The 23597-nt window shown below is 41.0% G+C and overlaps 2 protein-coding genes and 1 long non-coding RNA gene across 7 annotated transcripts in view; 2 read left to right on the forward strand and 1 right to left on the reverse strand.

Annotated features, from left to right (window-relative positions):
• LOC115765345 (adenylate cyclase type 9) overlaps window positions 1–11363 on the forward strand; it is a 45360-nt gene extending 33997 nt beyond the window's left edge. The window contains exons 2-6 of the mRNA XM_030708857.1: window positions 511–788; window positions 5596–6807; window positions 7373–7473; window positions 7531–8625; window positions 8731–11363. Coding sequence (XP_030564717.1) covers window positions 511–788; window positions 5596–6807; window positions 7373–7473; window positions 7531–8625; window positions 8731–11123 — 5079 coding nt within the window. The 3' untranslated portion in view covers window positions 11124–11363. The remainder of the gene's footprint in view (window positions 1–510; window positions 789–5595; window positions 6808–7372; window positions 7474–7530; window positions 8626–8730) is intronic.
• Window positions 11364–12799: 1436 nt separating this feature from the next.
• Window positions 12800–15809, forward strand: LOC115765411. 4 transcript variants are annotated; one of them, XR_004018115.1, is made up of 3 exons: window positions 12800–13542; window positions 13619–13720; window positions 15735–15809. It is a non-coding gene; the product is annotated as an uncharacterized LOC115765411 (long non-coding RNA). The 4 variants fall into 4 exon arrangements; XR_004018116.1 differs by having other exon boundaries at window positions 13622–13720; XR_004018114.1 differs by having other exon boundaries at window positions 12802–13538.
• On the reverse strand, window positions 14950–21904 carry LOC115765410 (actin-related protein 2). Of its 2 annotated transcripts, XM_030708954.1 has the most exons (8): window positions 21229–21904; window positions 20097–20207; window positions 18770–18784; window positions 17475–17690; window positions 17208–17417; window positions 16993–17142; window positions 16633–16911; window positions 14950–16570 (listed from the first exon to the last, which is right to left on the reverse strand). In XM_030708954.1, the coding sequence occupies exons 1-8, from the start codon at window positions 21274–21276 to the stop codon at window positions 16400–16402; spliced, it is 1200 nt and encodes a 399-aa protein (XP_030564814.1). In that variant the 5' UTR covers window positions 21277–21904; the 3' UTR covers window positions 14950–16399. The 2 variants fall into 2 exon arrangements, with proteins under 2 accessions (XP_030564814.1, XP_030564815.1); XM_030708955.1 differs by lacking the exon at window positions 18770–18784 and having other exon boundaries at window positions 14951–16570; window positions 21229–21903.
• Window positions 21905–23597: the final 1693 nt, after the last annotated feature.

A 23597-nucleotide genomic window follows, 5' to 3' on the forward strand; every position in this document is an offset into this window, starting at 1 on the left:
CAAAGGTGGCGATTTTGTTTTCTTTCTCAATTTTGTGACAATCAAGAGCTTAGTAGCATTTTGTTGTTTGACCTTACTCGCCTTAGTATTTTTATTGCAATCGCATAGCATGGCGTATGCGCAATGTGAGAACACTTGTTGCTGTGACGGCGCTTCAAGACGCAGAACGAATTGACAAACGGACAAAGGGAAAACCAGACAGGGAGACCAACAGACAGGGAGACAAACAGACAGAGAGACAGTTGGTTAAACAGACTGAACACTGACCTAGTTGACAACAAATGGCAAATGTCAAAGGCGCGTCCTCGAAGACGCGTCCTTGTCCTCTCGGCGGTTGTTTGCATCCCCGCATAGTACTGCATACTTTGCGGCGCCTTTGTACACACACACACAAACATGCACATATGTATGCATATCTGGCTAATATTATGGCCATTTTGCTAATTAATATATATTCATTCGGTCTCTGCTTATGTTTCTTTTCTCTCTTATTTTTCTTGGCTTCGACAGTCGCGTCGGCAGTCGGTCAGCTTTACAGCAATGCCGCCGGGCGTTCTAGTCAACGATAGCCGGGCCAATTCCACCGATGACATACAAATCGCTCTGGCGCCCCACATCCAAACCTATCTAAGTCAAACCGGACGCCGGCACTCCTGCTGCAGCGTCATGCTGCCGGTGGCCTTCGAGCGAGCCGCCGCCAAATCATGGCTGGATCCCAAATTCGATTCACCCGTTCTCGAGGAGCAGTTCCAGGCCAGCGTCTTTCCACACATACGCATGCGATACAGGTGAGTGCGATTCAGGTGCATGCCACAACAAATCATGAGTGCATCAATGAGTAACTGAAAGTGTTTCAAATAATAATAAAAACTATAAAGTGGACATTTGAGTGGTTTTCTAATTTCATTTAATTTACTTTAATTTCTGTAATAACAGTAAAAAATAATTCATCACGCTGAAAGCTTTTATAGCACTTTTTAGCGATGAGAAAGAATTGTCTAATGCTCGACTCGGAGATACTCTATGAGAGCTCCAAGTTGGCCAAGTTTCTTTCAAACATGCAAACAAAAACATATGGGGCAAAAAGGGGCAGGGTATATTGAAACAGCTCCGACCCAAGAAAGCGTGCTTTGAGATATAGATAAATTCGCATACTATATTTAATCCGATTATAGAGATCGAGCTATAAACAGCGAAGCTAAGCCAGAAGGATCAAAGTGGGTTGAGATAGCTCACAGTTGGGTCAGGGTATCTCCTAGTCAGGTACTCTTAACTATAGAGCTCTTACTTACGACGAACTACCAGTTTTATTTCTCACACAATATTAATTGCATTTGTTTAATTTTTGCATTAAACAATGCTTTATATGTTGGCAAATAAAAACTTCTTGATTAATGCTTTTAATTAAGTGGTTCATATTACAAATTTAACCAACTGCCCCACGGTTTGAATCTAACCCTGGGATCAAAAATGTGTTAAACCAGGCTCACGAACCGAGCCTAAAGGCAGGGCAGCCTTGGGATAAGTTACTGTGCGCACTGCCCTTTTCTTGCTGCTTGTGAACTTTAGCTAAACAAAAAAAAAATTGATATATATATATGTTATTTAAAATATGTAATTAGATTTAGAAACAATTCGAAGAACGCACTCTGCAAGTAGGTACGAAGCAAATGTAATTCGACAAATAAATTATAAATGCCCCAATGTATGCCGCGCTAGTTGCACTATGAATAAGTTGAATTCTCGCACGTGAATGCAATCAGCGCGACGCCAAAAAGGGCAGCCAATGGAGCCAACGAGGCCTGGCGCGAACCTGGCGCGGACCTGGCTCCTGCCCGACGGGGTAAGCGCCGGCAAATTAGTTGAGAACTGCGCAGGATAGCAAAATTGCTGCCATAAATGGCCGCTTGACGTGCCTTGGCCTGAAGCTGGCTAGCTGGCTGGCTGGCTGGCTGACTGGCTGGTTGGCTGGTTTGTGCTTGGGTTGGGTGCTTGGCTTGCATTGCAGGTCAATGCCATTTGAGGGGGTAGAGGGCTTGGATGCGATGGGGCACAACAATTAGCACAGCAGGCGAATCGAATCGATTGTAGCAGGCGTTGGGTTCAAGCTCTTACCCATTTATTATTCAGAACTTTCCCTTTCGTACCAGCTAGTGTTACTTGATAAAAATTCTCTGTTAATCGCTGGCCATGTCTCTGATCCTCTTGACCACATTTACGGCCATTGTGATACTGCGCATCAGCAACGAGGGTGCCAGTAAGCTGGATCGCCTGCTCCTTGAGAATCTTTGGCTCTTTTTGCTCTTCCGCCTGCTCAACCATCTGCGATTCGTCGCCAGCCTGCGCCGTCATCTCTGGCGCTGCCTCAGCCAGCAGCGACACCGTCGCGTTGCCCTTGTTGCCCTCACCGTAATGCTGGCGCTCATCTTTGGAGGAAGCAGCCACAATTGCCTTGCTCCGGCAACCTCTTTGGGCTGGCTCAGCAGAGAGCAGCAACTGCGTCGCATCGAGTGCCAGAATCAGGAAGAGATACCTATTGTTCAATAACGGCCAGAGACAGCTAAAGCCAAAATTCCTCCCACTGATTATCCATGGAGCCACTGGTCAGGCGTGACACAAGGCGGATAGAACCCAAATATCGATATCAGCATATTGTTGGCAATGCGTTAATTACAAAAATTAACCCTATTTTGTATTATTCTGTATTCTTTCTTATTTTCATAGTTCAGAAGCGATTAAAGTACCCAAGTGATCGACCTACATTCAATTAGCCATCTTTTGGAGAAATGATTCGCATAAAGTGATTTTTGGATTTTGGTTAATTCATTTTAGGTAGTCTACTAGATCAGAGATCTATTTCACAGAGCAACTACAGACACAAATTTTGAACATAGTCTAAAAGCAGAGGGTATTTAAAGCGAGTCATAATAAAAACGATTTGTTCAATTTGATCTTTTGCTTAGAAAACTTCTTCGGTTCTTTAGATTTCTTGACCAAGTATAGCCAAAATCAATAAAAACAAGCAAGGTTTTATTACTATACCGTATACTTATATAGGAAAAATCGATGAAAATTGAAAATGAAAATAAATAAATCCCGTATTTATACCCTGAACCCATTAAAAATGAGTATAAGGGTATATTGTATTTGTGCAAAATCCAAATGTATGTAACAGGCAGAAGGAAGCTTCTCCGACCCCATAAAGTATATATATTCTTGATCAGCACCAATAGCCGAGTCGATCTAGCCATGTCCGTCTATCTGTCCGTCCGTCCGTCCGTCCGTATGTATGAACGCAGGGATCTCAGAACCTATAAGAGCTTGAAATTTTAGATGTAGATGCTCCTAATTCCCGCGCAGATCGAGTTTGTTTCCGATAATCGATAACTTACTCCGTTTCCAAGCAATCGATAAAAATCGATATCGATATCGATATCCTGTTTTTTGGGCAATTTTGGTAAATAACAACAAACTTGGCATATAGCTTCTAAAATAGAATATATATATGCATTTGATGTTGGAAGAAGAGGGTTCAGGGTATCCCCTAGTCGGGAGCTCCCGACTAGAACCTCTTACTTGTTTTATAATAATATGTTGCAAAGTAAACCATAATGAATTTCATATAGGAGCAAAATGTCTCCTAGTGTATTCACTCTTCGGCGTGATGAAAATATCTGTTCTTCTTGGTTCTTGTTTAAATGTTTACGCAATACAAAAAAACTCCATATGTTATTGGTGAATTTGCAAGACTACTCAGTCGCTAGCCAAAACCCTCGAAAAGAAACGTTCCACTAATTTGATGTACACCTATTAGGGCCTCACTTAGTCCAAAGTGTTCCGAGTCTAGATAGCAATCTGCACACAAAAAGTCCTTTTTTCAACAGGAAAACACTTGTGCTTCGTTTCTAGCTAGCTATTTAGTTCGACAAATTGAACTTGATTGCTGTCAAAGGGTTAACTGTATTCAGCAGAATCGACTAGTGCGCAAATTTCTTGAATTCAACAGAGAATAATTTGTACAAATTTTACCTGTTAAAAGCTATCCACTTGTTAAGCTTGTTGGGTCAAAAACAAAGACAAAGCCTAGTCAACAGTCTATCGATTGCAATTGATGAGCGAAGCTTATCGTTCATCACAATATTTGAAGCTCTCGGCATTTTGCCGTTGACTTGAAGTTTAGCCAAAATTGTAGTTTGTGACCATGTTGTCTACCCCAATCAGGTGACAACCTTGTCATCTATTCTGAGGTGTCACAATTCATTAAATTAACCCTGTCGCAACTTTGCCAGCCTTATCTGATGCTCCACCTTCCTAATGCAATGTGTGGCGCCTCACCAATCAGTATAAATGCCTTGTCAGATGTGGCAACGTATTATTTTAGCTCATATCCCCCATGAAAGGCACCAAGTAAGTTGTGAGGAACTGTTTTCCTTTGTTTGAAGACCGATACTCCAAATTGTTAATGCAAACAGTAAAGTCTTTCCTCATTCCCAGCCCGCATGCTATCCCCTTTTAATTATATCTACCCCTAAGAGAACAAAGCTCCAAAATCTAATTCTTTCTAATGATAAATCTCGAGGCTTCTCTAATTTTGTAAGAAATTGCTCTGCATAATTTAAAAGTCACGAGTTGGAAACTATGAAAGTACAAATTGCTACAAGCCTTTCGGTAACCGAAAACAATTAGGACACTTTCCACTTATATCCTTTACTAATTGAAGACTTTTAGTTTCGTTCGAAAACTTCGTCTGAAGCGTTGCAAAACCAAATAAGAACGTTGCTAAGTGATCCACCTTAACCTCAACCCCAGGTTAAAATTAGGTTTCCATAAAATCTCTCTACTAACTCCAAAGAAGTTGCTTACTCATTGCTAACTTTTGGGATGAGTCAAATTTAATTAATTGACTTAATTAGTTGAATATTTTCTTATTTAACATAAGTTTCTGCAACACTTTGTGTTCATTGAACAGTTTTATTCAGAAACTCAACTCAATATCCCTTTTTTTCAAATTTAGTTTTAAATCCTACTAAATCCTTAACAAAATTGGCCCTATATGTATGACCAGCTGGTATATACCGACCTAGCCCGGCACAAACTTTTTGCTTCTAATTTTGTTTTAACAGGAAGAGGGAAGCATCTCCAACCCAATAAAGTATATAAATTCTGGATCAGCATCAATAGCCAAGTCCGTCTGTCCGTATGTATGAACGCAAGGATCTCTGAACCTAAAGGAGCTAGAGAAATTTTTAACATAGGTCCTCCTAATGCCCGCGCAGTACGAGTTTGTTTCCGATAGTCGATAACTTGCCCCGTTTCCAAGTAATCGATACAAATCGATATCGATACCTCGTTTATTGAGGAAATCCCTTAGGTTTTAAGAGCCAGGGTCACCAAACTTGACATGTAGCCTCTAGAATATAATATATATATATATCAAGTATATTCCGACTAGAGCCACTTACTTGTTTGGGCTTGCAGACATAGTAACCACAAAAGTATCTGTGTTAATTTTGGAGGATTACATGTTCTGTATCGTTAGATTTCTTCCTATTGAGTCTCATTTGTGTCTCTCGCCTCCTTCCGTTTCTCTTACAGATTCACATTGTCGTACATATTACTTTGCTCTGTCGCCTGGTGTTTGTATTTTGTGATCGATGGCGGCTCGGAGGATTTTTGGCGTCCCATCTCAACATCGTTCTCAATGATGTCGCTGGTCACGATAATGGCCATGTGCTTTACACACTGGAACCTGTACAAGGAGCACCGGATCCTAACTTCGGCACTGACAGCGCTCATTCTGTGCAGCGCCTCGCTTGCGTTTCTCACCTACACGGGCAGGGCGTTTAGTCCGCTGGGCCACTTTGCCATTTGTCTGGAGATCGTGCTGCTAATCTACACGGCGCTGCCCATGCCACTCTGGCTGGGCGCAAGCATTGCCATCTGCTATTCCATCGCCTTTGAGCTGGTCTCCCACATGGTCATTGATGTCAGTGCCGTGCATGCGGCGGCTGGTGGTGCAACACCAACGGATGCAGCAGCCACCGAAGGAACAGCAGCAGTGGAGGGCGGCGGCTCAAGCGGCAGCGATCCCAGCCACAAGATACTCATGCTCCGCATCATGGCGCACCTGAGCGTACATCTAGTGGGTGTGCATGTGCTGGTCATGAATCTGGTCCGCATGCGCGGCACCTTCATGAAGGTCGGCCAAAATTTGCTGGTGCGCCGCCAGCTGGAAATGGAGAAACAGCTCAAGGAGAAGATGATACACTCAGTGATGCCACCCAAGGTGGCTGACATGCTACTCAACGAGGGTGGCAGCGGGGGCATCGACCCTAGTCAGCCCCCGGAATCCCATTATATGCGTCCGCGCGCCTCGCACGATGTCAAGTCCTTGTTCCGGCCATTCCACATGCACAGCATGGAAAATGTTAGCATCCTGTTTGCCGATATTGTTGGCTTCACGCGCATGTCCTCCACCAAAACGGCCGAGCAGCTCGTCGAGATCCTTAACGATCTCTTTGAGCGTTTCGACGACCTCTGCATGCTCAGCGGCTGCGAGAAAATTTCCACACTTGGCGACTGCTACTACTGCGTCTCCGGCTGCCCCGAACCACGCGCCGATCACGCTATCTGCTGTGTCGAGATGGGCCTCGGCATGATCGACGCCATGCGCTGCTTCGATGCCCAGCGCCACGAAGGTGTCAAGATGCGCGTCGGTGTCCACACTGGCACCGTGCTCTGCGGCATTGTCGGCACCCGACGCGTCAAGTTCGATGTGTGGAGCAACGACGTCAGCCTGGCCAACAAGTAAGTAATAATACAGTCCCAATCAAATCTAGTAGATCGGACTGATACAGAATTTACACAAAATACAATCATTGTATATTACCCGGTCTTTCCCAGCCCAAATTTTCATTAAAATTCTATGCATCACTTTTGCATCCATTTTCGGCCAATTTCCACTCAGCAGAGTGGGTTTTCGGCAATCGATGAATCACATTTTAAAAGCTTTGTATGGATATTTCAAAAAGAGTTTAATGTTAAACTAATTCTTCTACAATGTTGATCTTAGGAAATGCGTTCGAAATGGATCGGACGTAAATAAAACTTTCGCCCATGAAACCTTCGAAACCCATTTTCCTCAGAGGGGAGTGGATTTTTCGTAATCTGTAAAACAAATCTCAAATTAATATTCACAAAGATTTTTGGAAATTAATTTGAGTCCGATTGGATTGTAAGCTAAAAAGTTGGAAACAACCAATTTCCACAAATTTTTCACAGTTGCAGATGAAATTTTGCAAATCTCCGTCTTATCAGCTCAGTTCCGTCACAAATGTCTTAAATATTTCATTCTCTTTTTAATATCTGCCAGAATGGAATCCTCGGGCAAGCCAGAACAGGTGCACATCTCGCAGGAAACGTCTAGCTTCTTGGGCGACGCCTACTACCTAGAGGAGGGCGAAGAGGTGTTCGGTGAGTGCAGACACCAAGTCCTTTTCAGTGCAAGGCTTATGCTTCTGTTTATTGTAGGTCATCGCACCTACTTCGTGGTGGGCCGTCGTCGGGACGTTTCCCGTGCCAACAGCCTGAGTCCGAGCATGGCAGCTACAGCCGCCGGCGGCAGCTCCTTGTTGCTCCCTGGAGCGCATGGCCCGTTTACATCGCTGTCGCAAAGTGCCACAAATATATCTGTGGTGCATCCACATGTGCCACCTGCCTCGCCAGTGGGTCAGCTGTCCAACTCTCTGAAGTCATCGCCCGTGCTCTCGATGCGGCCACGGCTAACATCGCTCAGCATGAAACTGCGCAAGAAATCACAAACGCAAAGCCATTCACACAGCCGCGACAGGGATCTGGAGCGCGGCATCATGCATCCAGCTGCCACTGGCATACCGCCAGTGATTGTGGTGCGCGAGAGGCCCAAGATTATCATTACGACCAAGTCGCTGCCGGGCAGCCTGGACTCGGATGAGCAGCCGCCATCTCTGGAGCAGCAACAACAGCCGCCGGCGAACATGCCAGACAGCCGCTCCAAGCTCAAGCTCAAGGTATTGAAAGTGACCAGGTTCCTGAAGCTAACAGGTCGCAAGGACAGGGACAAGGAGAAAGCCAATGGCACAGACAAGGAGGCAGCACGGGCTCATTCGAATTCCCTGCCAGCGCCTGGCGATGAATCGGTGGCCTTCATCGAGCCAGCTGCTGGCCCCGTCCAGGGCCAATTGGGCAATGGCTGCGGCTATCAGCAGCTGCCGGTGCTGGTAGAGACGGCCTGCAGTACACGCCTAGGCAGTACCCAAATGCTGGACATACCCATGGCCCGGCCAGTGCTCCATCATGCAGCTACATCGACGACGCTCTCCAGCAGCGTTATGCGCTCACCGGATAGCACTGCGGCAGCCGCCGGCGGTGGCAGCTGCTGTTCGCCGGGTCAGTATTCCATGTATGATGACATCATCGATGTGCGCTCCTACATCAGCCAATCGCGCAGCGACATCTCGCCATTTGGCCGCACCGGCAGCTATCGTTCCCAGTGCGGCCGTCAGTCAACTGGCCAATCCGTCGGACAAACATTGGAGCAGTCGCCAGTGCCGCGTCCACGCGCATCCACCCTGACAGTGGGACGACCATTGGCCACTGAGCCGAGCACCAGTGCCAATGCCCATGCCAATGCCAATGTCAATGCCAATGTCAATGCCATTGCAAATGCAAATCCAAATCCAAATGCAAATGCCAATCCCAATCTTAATCTCAATCCCAATCCCAGTTCCAGTGGCTGCTGCTTGGCAGCGCCTGGACCTGGCGCTGGAGCAAACCATTCGCATTCGCGCAACTCCAGCATTTGGCCGGATGGCCTGAGCATCTGCCCGTCAGCCACATCTCGCAAGGATTCGGGCATTAAGAGCAACTCAAGGCGCAGCTCCATTCAGCAGCAGATATATGCGCTTAATCAGTCGGCCATTAGTCAGCATCGCGTCTCGGGCTATTTTACCAGCTCCACGTCAAGCATCTCGAATCTGGGCGAGGCTGGGGCGCTGCCCTTTCCATTGCCGCCGCCGCCGCCGGTGGTGGTGCCACAGCAGTCCGCACAGCTGGTTGATCCGCTGGCCGCTTGCCTGCAGCAGCTACGCAAGCAATCCGATCTGCAGCTCATCCGCTGTGTGCGGGACAATGCGCGCTCCCAGCGCAGCTATTTGGTGAAGCCGCCGCTGCGGCGCTTCAGCCTGTACTTTAAATCGCGCCAGTTGGAACGCGACTTTCGCTCCAAGGCACATCGCTTTGGCACCGAGCACGAAACGGAGGGGCCGCCCACACTGGCCACGCCCCGCTACAATACATATATCGACATCTTTGTGGGCATTGCCGTCTATCTGTGCATCTCCATATCGCTCTTCCTGATGACCCAGAACACCGTAACGCCTAGCTTCCGGCTGTGGGTCACCCTCTTCTCCTGCTTCACGGCCATCCAGGTGTTTGCACTGTTTCTCTTCACGCGCCAAATGTGCCGTCGCCATGGCACCCGTCTGCGCTCCAAATCTAGCGCCAGTGAGGCGGTCAATAGCGATGCCGCAGTTCCACAGTCTCGGACCCAGTCGCAGTCGCTGCCGCTGCCGCAGTCGCAACAATTTGAATCGTGTGCAGATCGCATCTTTGAAGCCATATCCAGCTGGTATCCATGGCACATCTGCTTGGCGGTGCTAATGGCCATGCCCGTCGTCCTGATCATAGCCAACTTTCTGCTGCTCGATCTTACACAACTGGAGGCGTTCGAATACCATTATGGATTTCTCATCTTTGTGTGCATCGTGCACTTCTGCAACTTTACACAGCTGAACTGCTGGATGCGCAATATCTTGGCCTTTCTAGCCGCACTTTGCTTCATTGGGATCGCAGTCTCCCAGCTGACCGTCTACTCTAGGCGCTCCGAAAGTGAAACGGATCCAGAGCTGGAATCGGAGCTGAACAGCAGTGCGGCGGCATCATTCATCTACGAGGAGATCAAATGGTTTCACGACTATCATGTGGAGATCTATTTGGACCTGCTATTGATACTGGTGCTGGTCTGGTTTCTTAATCGCGAGTTCGAGATTGGCTATCGCTTGACCTTCTACGGGAACGCGGTTGCCAACCAGGACAAGGTACGCGTCCAGAATATGAAGAACCAGGCGGACATGCTGCTGCACAACATTATACCAAAGCATGTGGCCGAACATCTGAAGAACACAGCCAAATACTCGGAGAATCATCACAACATTGCCATAATCTTTGCCTCCATTGTCAATTTCAATGAAATGTACGACGAGAGCTATCTGGGCGGCAAGGAGTTTCTGCGCGTACTCAACGAGCTAATTGGGGACTTTGATGAGCTGCTCTCGCATCCGAAGTTTCGTGCCGTCGAGAAGATCAAGACAATTGGGTCCACATTCATGGCCGCCAGCGGCTTGGATCCGTCCCATCGAGGCACTGGCGATGAGCATATACACACCTTAATGGAGTTTGCCATCGAGATGCAGCGGGTGGTCAATGAGTTCAACAAGGATCTGCTCGAGTTTAATCTGATTCTGCGCATTGGCATGAACATTGGCGATGTCACAGCTGGCGTAATTGGCACCAGTAAACTATACTATGATATTTGGGGCGATGCTGTCAATGTGGCCTCGCGCATGGACTCCACGGGTCTGCCCAATCGCATACAGGTGGGCAAGGATTGCCTACCATTTTTGACCGCCTGCTATGAGTTTGAGCCGCGTGGCAGTGTCTACGTCAAGGGCAAGGATCACATGGAGGTGTTTCTCTTTACCAGACGCAGGCCGCAGCTGGAGGAGCAGCCGGTAAGCGCACAGCTGCCTCAGCTGCAGCTAAACGATTGTAATCCAGATGAGCTGGCAGATGAGGCAAAGGAGGAGCAACAACAGCTGCAGTCAAATGATGCTCAACCTAAAGTGAATGAGGCACAGGCTAAAGAGGTGGATCATAATGAGAATAATGAAGATGACGATGATGATGATGAAGGCGACCTGCACTCGAGCGAAACAACTACGCTGTTCAAGTCACAGGAATCACTGCATGCAACACACGCAAATGGCGGCAGTCACTTTAATCCAGCTAACACAACCGAAACTTAAAGAGAATTTCAAATCCAATCAAATCAAACTCAAATCAAATCAAATGCACACAACTTAAATGAACTCAACTCAATTTCCGGCTTGCAGCACTTGAGAAATGGTTTCAAAATTGCATTTAATGACTGAACAAAATGTGTGTTGGCCAAAACAACAGTTGCAGTTGCCGATGCCGATGCCGATGCCGCAGTCGCAGCTAAATGAATGTCTGGGAATGTAATTCAAATGATATATATGTGTATATGGACGGAGCTGGGGGGGCGGGGCGTGGGGGGAGCGGGAATAAACCGCATTAATTTGTGATATGTAACTAATGTTGAATATGTACGATAATTAGCTGGCACTTGATCGTGGAATGTTGTGTCGATATTGTTATGTGTTATGGCCGAAGAAGAATGTGTAAGGCGTGTTGGGGATATGTTGATTACACTATACCATATATGCTATATACAATATATGCTATAGCATATAGTTGTGAAGCTAAAACTTGCTCGTAGTACATATGCCAAAAGCACGCACACGAATCGGGCAATGTGTACGTTTTCTTTGTATTAGCCACTTGATATGAATGTAAACTACCAACAGAACGAGATTTACATACATGTTATATATGTATGTATGCATGTGTGTATATTTAAGTGGTGTAGTTAATTTTTTTTTTTTTTTGTTTTTTATTTTTGTATCCTAAGTATGTATTTTAATTGTAGCCTAATTTATAAATGTATAAATGTAATGCCAAGATTTAAGTAAATTACACACACACACTCTTAACTAATGAAATTTTGTGGCTTTAGATGTATTTAATGTGTTTCCCTAGGCTTAAGATATGCAACATATGCATGCATACATACATGCTTATGCGTGTATTTCCGCGTATGTGTGTGTGTAATTTTTTTATTATTTTCTCAACTTAATATTAATTTTATTGCAGTAATTTAAACTAGGTTTACAAACGCATTGCATAGAACTAACCGATAAAGCAGACTAGCTAATAAATGTTATAAAAAGTTGAACTTTACCATAATTTTTTTTTTCCGAGAGCAGGAAACAACTAAATTGATGTTGAATGCATTCCATGTGTTGTTGTTGTTGCTGTTATAAATGTTGATCTTGTTGTTTGGTGTATAGCAAATTGTTAGACGGGCAACCTCAGCAGCAAACATACATATGCATAATATATAACGTACGAGTACAAAAACAAATACAAAATACAAAAATACAAAAACAAATAACATAAATGTCATAAATAGATGTTATATTCTAACGCAGCAGCACAAAAGTATGCTATGCAAATTTGAAAATATAAAAACTGCTTGCCTACTGCTTGCTCAACTTGCCACACATACACACACGCACAACTCTACATAAACATATATGAGACCGCCAAGCGCTTAAACACCCACACACACACACACACACACACACACAACAACTATTTTATATAGCGTTTATTTGTGCAATGAACTCTTAATGCATTACCAAACCAAACCAAATGGAAACTGAAAAAAGTCTTTCGATTTTGTGTACTTTTCTCTAAGCTAAGCTACTTACAACAGAAACTAAAAATAAATATATTACAAAAATATATAATATAAAAAAAGAACAAAAATCAAGAAGCAGACGAAACGCTGTAACCTATGGACCCTCTTGTATTTTTATATATATTGTGTATGTACTATGTATCAAGTAAAAACAAAAGTATTTTCTACTAATTTATTAAATACTTCTACAGACTTAACTAAATATACATGCATGTAGGTACGTACATGTACTTACAAGGCACACACGTATGTATGTATATATGTGTGTGTAACTATATAGCTGAATGTGCGAGTTTTTTTCTCCTTTTTGAAACATCTAAGTGTACATAACAAAACTGTATATTTTTATATTATTGATCAGAACAGAAGCGACAACCAAAAACATGTCGAGGCTTGGCAAATCGAAAGCCACAACCATCAAAATTTCTGTAAACAAATCAAATAATTGTATTATTAACGTAACGAAATGGAATGAAAATGAAAATTGGTGAATGCATCTGTTGAAGCTGGCAGCAGGGGAAAGCCGTGTATGTTCTTGCATACCCGTTAATGTAATTGTTTAAGTGTTGATCCAAGTTGATGTTGCCGCTGAAATTTTTGTCAAATTTTGGGGCATACTCAAACTAAATACCCAGCGTTGCGACAGAATCAAAGCATCTATGAAAATCTGTTTTAGCCCCATAAATTTACTAAAAGTGTTTATAGAATTGTTGTACTAGCAAAAATGTATTAATTGCGATTTGAAAAGTCTAAATAAACCGCTGCAGTGTCTATATATGAATGTATACTCTAACCAAAATTATAAATGACTTTCTATTTCTGTTGACAGGCTTTTGGCTGACATTGGTCTAACGGCAATGACAAATGTAAGCTATAAGTAAGTAAGTTATATGCCTAGTAAATTATGGACAATTGCCAAAAAGGGAACGCCTCTTATTCAAAGTATACTGCTTTTAGAAGGACTAGGAAACAATCTTTGGATTTTTCTTCGCTTTCCTTTGTATTGAAGACATTCAACTAACACATGCCATGCCCTGAACTTGCTTACAAGTATAACAAGTAAGTGGTTCTAGTCGGGAACTCCCGACTAGGGGGTACCCTGAACCCTCTTCTTCCAACATCAAATGCATGTATATATTCTATTTTAGAAGCTATATGTCAAGTTTGGTGACTCTAGCTTTTATTATTTACCAAAGTTGCCCAAAATACAGGATATCGATATCGATTTCTATCGATTGCTGAGAAATGGAGTAAGTTATTGATTATCGGAAATAAACTCGATCTGCGCGGGAACTAGAAGCATCTACATCTAAAATTTCTCCAGCTCTTATAGGTTCTGAGATCCTTGCGTTCATACATACGGACGGACGGACGGACGGACAGACAGACGGACATGGCTAGATCGACTCGGCTACTGATGCTGATCAAGAATATATATACATTATGGGGTCGGAGAAGCTTCCTTCTGCCTGTTACATACATTTGGATTTTGCACAAATACAATATACCCTTTTACACATTTTTAATGGGTTCAGGGTATAAAAATCATCAAAAAGGTTGAATTTACGAAAGAATCGGTTTTTTGTCAACAACATTTTTCAACCCATCGATGATTAATTTGTTTGAATGCCAATTGATGGTAGAGATCCGTACGCATTCAAAAAGGTATAACATTTTAAAATCAGACATTATTTACCCGAGATATTAAAAAAAAATCATCGAAAAAGTTTCGATTTTCGCACCGACCTCGAATTTAAAAAACAACGTGATGATTTGGAAGGTCATATCTCCGCGCGGAGTTATGTCGTTTTGGAACGTCATATCTCCGCGCGATGTTATGTCGTTTTGGAACGTCATATCTCCGCGGGAGTTATGTCGTTTTGGAACGTCATATCTCCAAGTGGAGTTATGTCGTTTTGGAACGTCATATCTCCGCGCGATGTTATGTCGTTTTGGAACGTCATATCTCCGCGGGAGTTATGTCGTTTTGGAACGTCATATCTCCAAGTGGAGTTATGTCGTTTTGGAACGCCATATCTAATTTATTTTTTAAATTCCACTCTTAGCAGTTTCAATTATTTTTTGCGCAGTGTAGAACAACGTAAATCATGCTGCCAACAGCATTTACCAGTTTTCAACACTATTCGTGTCTAAATCTCAAGCCTGAACCATGCCATATACAAGATATTGTTCAACTCCGCTAATTAAACGAAAAATTATTATTAATTTCAGGGGCATCTTTATTTTTTATACTTAAATATAAAAAACACCTTGTCTCATGTACAATATGAACAATAGCTATTAACTATACGCACTTGCATATAATAATATGCATAGAACTAACGTACATTTTTATCATTTCAGTGAATTTTACCATTTGCTTACCATAAGCATTTCGCTTTTGGACTTTAGCCTAAATTCTTAATTCTGAAATGGAAAATATCTGTTATTTTCTTTTAACTTCAATAACCTCGAAGTTCGAGACAGTTTTCCCTGTATTCATATATTCAACTAGTCGACCCTATATTCGTATGTACTTGTATACATATATTGTATTGGAAATTAATAATGAATATGCAGATTTTTGTTTGGTTCGCCAACTTAATCATCAGATAAAAATCGGGAATCTCTCGCAAGGCGCAAATTGCGTCCAATTGCTCCAGTTGATTGGCAATCTTGGGGAATATTTTAAAATGTTGAAAGGTTCTTTGTATACGGCCAATTGTTTTACTAACTGAAACGATTTTTTCTGCATGGCTTGTGATCAGATTAAATCGTTAAGCTGTTATAGATTCGGATGGCATAATGGTCAAATAAATAGGTATACGACTTATACACACAATTACAGTTTATTGCATTTTTCAATATGCACATCGGAACACATTTTGTTTTGTATTTTGTGATTTATGTATGTATGCTTAAAATTATGGGGCAGTCATGAATTGCAATATGAACTAGCAAACGCAGCTGCAGGCAACTAACTTAGTTAGCACAAATAATTTTCTATATAAGTATTTATGTATTTATTTCACTTTAAACTATGCAGCTCACTCATTGTCTCTTTCACACACAGAAAAGCCCAGACGATTTATAATCGGTGATATAACTCTATAAGCGACTTGCCCAGTCCTGGTTAATACTCATATTTGTTTGACAAGGAAATATGAAAATACTTCAGTTTATAGGCTACAGCACAAATGAAAAGATACTTGTGTTTACAAAAATATCAATACAATCTATGCACATATATATTTAGTAAGAAAAAAAAAGAAGAAATTATTGTAAATAAAATAAAGAATTGAAAACAAAATAAACAAAGGCATTATGATAAGAATTATTACAATTCAAGTGACATTTGCTTAAAATTTAGAGCCAAAGTGACAAATTATACATGATTTGGCATTACGATTATAACATAGCAATTAAAGGTGCTGGGCGTGTGAAAAATATGCTCTTACTTTGTGCATATACGAATGTACATGTGTATGAAACAAGGAGAGGGATTTACGAATAGTCTGAACTGAATGGACTGAATGAACACATCCCCCCGCATTCGCAGCTATAAACAGACCCACTGGCTAGCAGGCAATGAGCACTAACTGTCTCTCTGTCTCTCTCTCTTTCTCTGGATAAAAGTCGAAAAAGTATAAATTTGAACTTAAGATAAGCAAATGCAAATGCTGCCGTTGTGTCCATTGATTATCGTTTCAGTTAGCTCTTGCTGTTATTGTTGTTGTTTTAGTTGCTGATCTTTTGCAGTTTCTGCAATACTTTAAGACCCTGTTCCTGATACTCCTGTTTGGACATCCAGAAGCCATCGCGATCTTTCGTTACCTCGGCCAACACAGCGCCGCCAATGAAAACCATATCTTTGCGACGCGGCGGGTCTTCAATACGTATTTTAAATTTCTAAGAATGAGCAAGTGAAATCAATTAATCGCGAATGCATATACAAATGTTAATGCACCTACCGCCAGTTTTGTCGTATCGTTTTTGAGTACTCGCTCCAAGTACAATTGCTTTATTTCACGCTCCAAACGACTGGGCAGTCCCGGGTACATGGTTGAGCCGCCAGAAAGTACTATGTGCTTATAGAGCTCGGGTCGTATATCAATGTCCGCAGCCTGTATCGTGTTGAACGCCAGTTCCGCAATGCCGGGACCCTCAACGTTTATTAAATGCGGTTGGAATAACGCCTCGGGCGCTTCAAAACGCTCGCCACCCACTTTAATCACACGGCCATCGGGTAACTACATAACACAGCAAGTATAAAAGTCAGACCTAACATTATCACATGCTCAATATGCCTGTACGCTGTAAGCGGTTCGTACCGTATAAGATTCCACCAGCACCGTGGTCTCTAGTGCCAAACGTTGCTCCATTTCAATATCGTAGCCAATGTAGCATAGTTTTTCTTTCATAATGCGCACCGTTTCAAAGTCAGCGGAATGATTGAAGGCATAGCCACGTAATAGAAGTAACTAGGGGATTTAGAATAAAACAGGTCAGTAAACTGGCAAGTAATATCTTTCTGTGCGTGGCCTACCTTAATCAAATAGCGCGTTATATCACGGCCCGCAATATCCAGACGCCGCGTCAAATGTGGCAGAGAGAACTCCTCGTAGACAGGACAAATATGCGTCACGCCATCGCCAGAGTCGATCACAACGCCAGATATGAGACCCTGGGCGTAGAGCGTTAATACCGCCTGTATGGCAATATACGTGGAATCGAAACCGTATTTCTCAAACATCACCTGTGAACAATGTCAATGCAAATATATGAGGTCAAGATGAATTTCATGTTCACGTACCTCGATCATCTTTTCGCGGTTCTTTGTGGGGTTCATTGGGGGTTCCGTTAGCAATATCTTTGTGTTCGTCGGATCAATATCCATTTTCTTGGGGCCAAACGTATAGTCCCACACATGACACATATCCTCCCAATTTCGGACAACACCGTTCTCCATGGGATAGGAGACCTCCAGTAATGAGCGCAGCTGTGAGGCTTCATCGCCAACCATAAGGTCCTGTAAATGGCCACATATATTGTTTAATATCGATGTAGCGCGTGCATTTTGTATGGCAATTGTTTAGTACTTTTGTCTGATTTAAACAGCGATTACTCGTTAAAGGTTTTAGAGTTAGTTCAACTCACTAAGATGCCAACTCACTTAGGCGCTAGACAGGCACAGAAAGATCAAAAGAACACAAATACAAATGTTTAACGAGTAACAGAAAACGTGTCTCGAGTAACAAGCAACGAGCAACGAGTAACGAAAAACGTAACGAAGGACGAGTAACAAGCAATAAAAACAATTAACGTAAGAAGCTTCAAACTAGTTTAAGCACTCGCACAGTATATTTGTACATTAGAAACATTCCTGTTATCTTGTGATTGTCATTAATTCAAAATATATAACGTGCAGAACTTCAATGGCAAAGACATATACAAAAATATAATTATTTATACATATTATCAAAACTTGTCATGCACTAAAACAAACAGATAGAAAGATCCTCTAAAAAGAGTATGTGTGTGTTTTTTTTTTCATTTAGTTTTGGTACAGCAATAATTAAGGCCAGATATATGTATATGTACATATGTTTATGTATATAACTTAAGTAAAAGCTAGCCATAACAAATAAATAACTCTATTAAATGCAGTTTTATGCAAAACACAAAAAAGAAAACAACAATATAATACTTATTATTTAAAGAGCGCACACTGGAAACAAACAAATACTAAAAGCGATCAAAGGGTAATAGAAATGGCCAAATTTCAATGTAAATATAATATTCGTAATGTAAGCATTACAAATTATTTAAAATAAATAATATCAAGTGCAATAACAATAATAATAAAAAAAAAATAGATTACTATAAGATCTGGCATTACTCGTTAGTTTGTTATCGTGTGCATTTCGTGTACATAATAAATATAAATTGCTTTTCGTAAATTTGATAAAATTCTACTTGCTGTTTTTTTTTTTTTTTTTTTTTTTTTATGGTTTACTATGCATCATAACATTGGCAGTTAAGTATTTGTTGTTTTTTTTTTTTTTTGTTTTTATTACGGGTTTTTTTTAACTATAAAACTTGACTTACATCGACATGTAAATCCTGTAAAATATTTGTTTCAAAAAAATATGTAAAAAAAGAACAGAAAAAAAATGTATAAGAATATTAAAAAACAGAAAGTTTTGCCTCTTCATAGATTGTATACTCTTGTTTTGTTATAAATATCTGTTGATGTTTTGTAAATAAGCTAAACTTATATAGTTAGTAGCTGTCAAAACCGTTCAATAATAGATCTACATTGAATGTATCTGGAATGAATGTGTGTATAAAGCGCTCAAAGTACCTAACTCTAAGACATGTACAAGAAAAAAAAACATATATTTTAGATATTTATATAGAAAAAGCCCGGAAGCAAGAAGTCATGCTGTTTATAAAGATGGCGCTCTAATGCAATGGGATTGTCCCAAATATTGGGGCCCCAGCGAGCCCTGCCTACTAATTTCTAGAAATTGAGAAAGAATCGAACACAGTTCCAGCATTTGGTCGCTCTTAAGTAGTATTTGGTAAACGCACGATCTATATATCATATATATCAGGAACGTTTGTCGAGACGCACACACACACACACAGAGAGGCACACACACACACAAGAACTAAGCAGAGAGTGTAGTGGTACTGTTATAATTGTCATAAGAAGATATAACAAGATTTTAGATGCACCTCTACACCGTTCAAATCGTATACCAAGACCAAAGACACCCATTATAATGATGATGATGATGATGATGATGATGATGATGATGATGATGATGGTGGTGGTGATGAGGATGTTGTTGTTGTTGTTATTGTCGTTGTTGCAGCAACTCAATACAAAATGCAAGAAATGTAGAAATGTTGCAAGAACAAAAGAAAAACAGAAAGAAAGAAAAAAAAAACAGATAGAAATAATAGGATTTGTGTTAAGAAACAAAACCAAGTGACACACTAATTGTTTGGTATTCAACTAACATATGAATGAATATGGGAACTGGGAATGGCAACACGAAAGTGAAAGTATAAGAATAATGGACATACAGTATGATAAATATGGTGAGGCTATGCGCTAAGTTCTTGACCAATGCTAATCATATTTATAGTATAGTATATGTAAATATATTTATAGAGTACTTAGTTATTACGAGTAGATATAATCGACCTGTGCATATCTATATTTTTATATAAGTGTGTGTGTGTGTGTGTGTGTGTGTGTGTGTGTGTGTGTGTGTGTGTGTGTGTGTGTGTGTGTGTGTGTGTGTGTGTGTGTATGTATGTGTGTGTGTGTGTGTGTGTGTGTGTGTGTGTGTGTGTGTGTGGGTTTGTGTGTGTCCGTATTAGATGCGTGTAAATGTGCCAATTGGTAATACGCTGCTCATACCTTCACTTCGATGTCACCAATTTTATTGACCGCTCGTATTATCGGTCTGCCAACCATCGATGGGAAAATGTGCGCGGGAAAATTGCTGCCGGCATAGCCGCATTTAACGAACTGTAAATAAGATAGGGAAAATAGATTAAATTGTGCATTAAATGCATTGATATCTTCACAACTAATGCTACTCAAACACATCTGACTGACCAATTCACAGCTAAACAGCTTGCAAGCCAGTTGCAGCGCTAAGGATCGCTGAAACAGCTGCGTCTGCGTGAGGTTGGGTACGTGGTATTGAATACCTTATGTGCATAGGCACATTCATATGTACAGTATACAGTGAAGGCTGCCTATAGCGAACACACGCAGCGTCAGTGTTTGTAGGGAGATGTCCGCTTGAAAGACATTTTGATGATATATCAACAAATCTAGGAAAATATGTATGTTTATAATACTAAAATGGAATTCAAAAACTTGTTCAATAAGAGAAATATTAAGTATTTCTATAATATCGTAGAACTTCGAACTTTATTTACATACATACATCATGGATATATAACAGCTAATGCAGTTATCGAAAGACTTGCAACAATCGATAGCTCATGCTCCAAACGAGGCGTAATCACAAACAAATACTTTAGCCCTGATAAGAAATAAGATTGGGAATGGGTTCTTGTTGTTGTTGCTGTTTCTGTTCTTTCTGGCGCTCTTTTTGGTATTGCTTGTGGTTTTTGGTATGTTGCGTATGAGTGTACTCGATTTGCGGCGGTGAGTAATGCCGTCGCAGCTTGTACAAAACTTTTGTAACCATGACTAAAGCGCCGTTTGTATGTATATGTATGTATGCATATACATACAAATATATCGCTTTGGCTATAATTGAGGTTTTCAATGTATTTCATAGATCACAGTTATTATTATATTGTACTACGCCCTGCACCTACTTAAGAAGAGTCTACACCGGTTACATTAGGGAGCGCGCCCCTCCCTCCCCCTACCAGAGCAATGTCAACGCCCCGATATGCAAAGAAAATCGCTGTATAACCACAGCGCGCAAGCAAGAACTGCAAATGTGTGTCATCAACTGTTGTCTCTGTGGAATGTGTAGTGCTTGGATATGAATTTAAGGCATACATACCCCAGTGCCGTTATCACAAACAATAACTTTGCGGCCCTTGCTATCCATTTTATGCTCCTCAAACTATCGACTCCGACTGTAACTAAAACTATCCACGGCTGCTTTGTCGCTGGTTCTGCCGCCTTGTGTTGTTGCTGCTGCTGCTGCCGCTGCTGCTTCTGCTGCTGCTGTTGTTGTTGACGTCGTCGTGGGTGTTGATTGCCTCTTGCTGTTGCTGCTGCAGTTGTTGGTATAACGGCTTAATGTTTCGGCGCGTCGCTGTAGCAGTTGATGAGTCAAATTCCTGCAGCCACAGCCGTTTTAATACTACTGTTGAATGATTACCGGACGAAGCTCAATGCAGTTAATCACACAATTTTCAACACACAGACGGGCACAGGCACAGACACGCATATAATGCCAGCTTCATTCATACACACACGCAGGCGAAACTCATACACAACACACACACACACACACATATATATATATGCACTGGCACTCGTGCGGGCTCTCCTCTTGATGCGACGCTCTCTCACTCTCTTGCCGTATTTTCTATGGTTTTGCGTTAAGCTATATATTTGTGCGCACTCTTTGTACAATAAATGTGTGCCACAAATAAATTGTTTTCAATCAATTAATTGCGAAAGACTTGCAAACAGTTGAAATTTCGATTTCTAGGCGGCACAAAACAGAGCAGAACACACACATGCAAAAGCAGAGTTGTATTGTGAATATCGATACTGCAATATATTTTGCTTATCGAACATCGTTACCCTTCTTGAGGGCTGCATATCGACTATCGATATTTGAGGTCGCTACGAGCTTTCAAATTTGGCAACAAGTGAATAAAACAAAAATGTGTTATTCAAGTATACGATGAAATATGGAAAATAATATCATTTCTGATAGTGTATGTCAATTGTTATTTAGCTTTCTTAATTGACATCCACCTGTTGTTTAAACTTCAACTCGGAATAGTCCCTACGAACATCAACACCGATCTAGCTGCTTTGGTTCTTTGTAGTTTTCACAATTATAACAAATAAATAAATAAACGGATTAAAAGCAAAATTAGATCTGAACTGTAACGAATCTATGAAAAGATTCCCTGAGCCAATTGAGATAATTAAAGGAATTATATGGATGCAACAGAGCCAGGATATGAAGAACGTGGTAAGGAGCCATTAATATACGAAACAGGCTGAGAGTCGCGACAATTTATTTTATTTGGTTTATATAATATGTATATTGTATGTATATATAATTTGTTATCTTTAGAATTGCTTTAAGAGGCGAAATGTCTTAGATATACATAATGCTTTTTCCATATACATTTGTATGCTTCCACGTGCAAATGCTGCACTAATATTATTTAATTTGTTAGTTTTTGAGTAAATTTCCTTTTGATTCTGCTTAGTTCCTTGTGGTCGGTCCATGTATGTATGTATGTATGTATGTATGTATGTTTGTAGGTTGTGTGTACCGTATTCATTTGTATGCACTTGATATTTATCAAAATCTAGATATTTATGTAAGTGTGTCTGTGTATGCGTGTGTGTGTGTCTGTGTGTGTAGACTGCCATGAAATACATATGTATGTATGCATGTACTTCATGCGGCACACACTGAATTTTAAGTCGTACTTCAAAGCGGTGGACAAATGACTTCTGTTATACAATACATAAATGGTAGATAATTCGCAATGTACTTGTAAATGGAACAGTTAGTTGAGAAGCACGCTGTTTAGTTTCATTTGTAGTTAGCATTGATTAACAATAGACTGGCCGAAACTGTTATATGTGCACATATAACAGCTGGCGGCAATAAATATAACACATGAATTCGCTCTCAACAAATTAGTATAACACATGTGTAAATCTCATAACACGTCCCTCGGCTTGGTGTTTGATTTTCTTTCCCTTTCTTTGTGTTGCTAATTTTCGTCTTTCTTTTTTTTCTTTTTTTTTTTGTTTAAATTGTGTAAGTTTTACAATTAAATTTCCTTTGCTCTTTTCAATATTTTTACTAACTAAATTTATGCACTAGCCGCATAACAGTTTTAACATTTGATTTATAAGCGGAATAAACACAAATCACGTTTACGAAATTTATGTAAATATGCTTAAAAACTTACTATATGTACTGTCGTGCCAAAGTGTAATTAACTGCGATTTTCTCTTGAATAATTGTGTGAGTTTTTATAAAAGCTAGTTTTTAACTTAGTTTTCAGTTTTACGCAAATATATATATCTGCATAGATAGATGCACAAGTACATATTATTTCGACACGTGCATAATTCATTAGTTTTAAGTTAAACACTAATTTTAATGACTTTACATATTAAGATCAGTAGTATACGTATAATTGTATGCATTTCTTTCTTATT

The sequence above is a fragment of the Drosophila novamexicana genome, unplaced genomic scaffold, assembly GCF_003285875.2.
Source record: "Drosophila novamexicana strain 15010-1031.04,08,12 unplaced genomic scaffold, DnovRS2.1 tig00000960-arrow-arrow-pilon, whole genome shotgun sequence".
Classification (NCBI taxonomy): domain Eukaryota; kingdom Metazoa; phylum Arthropoda; class Insecta; order Diptera; family Drosophilidae; genus Drosophila; species Drosophila novamexicana.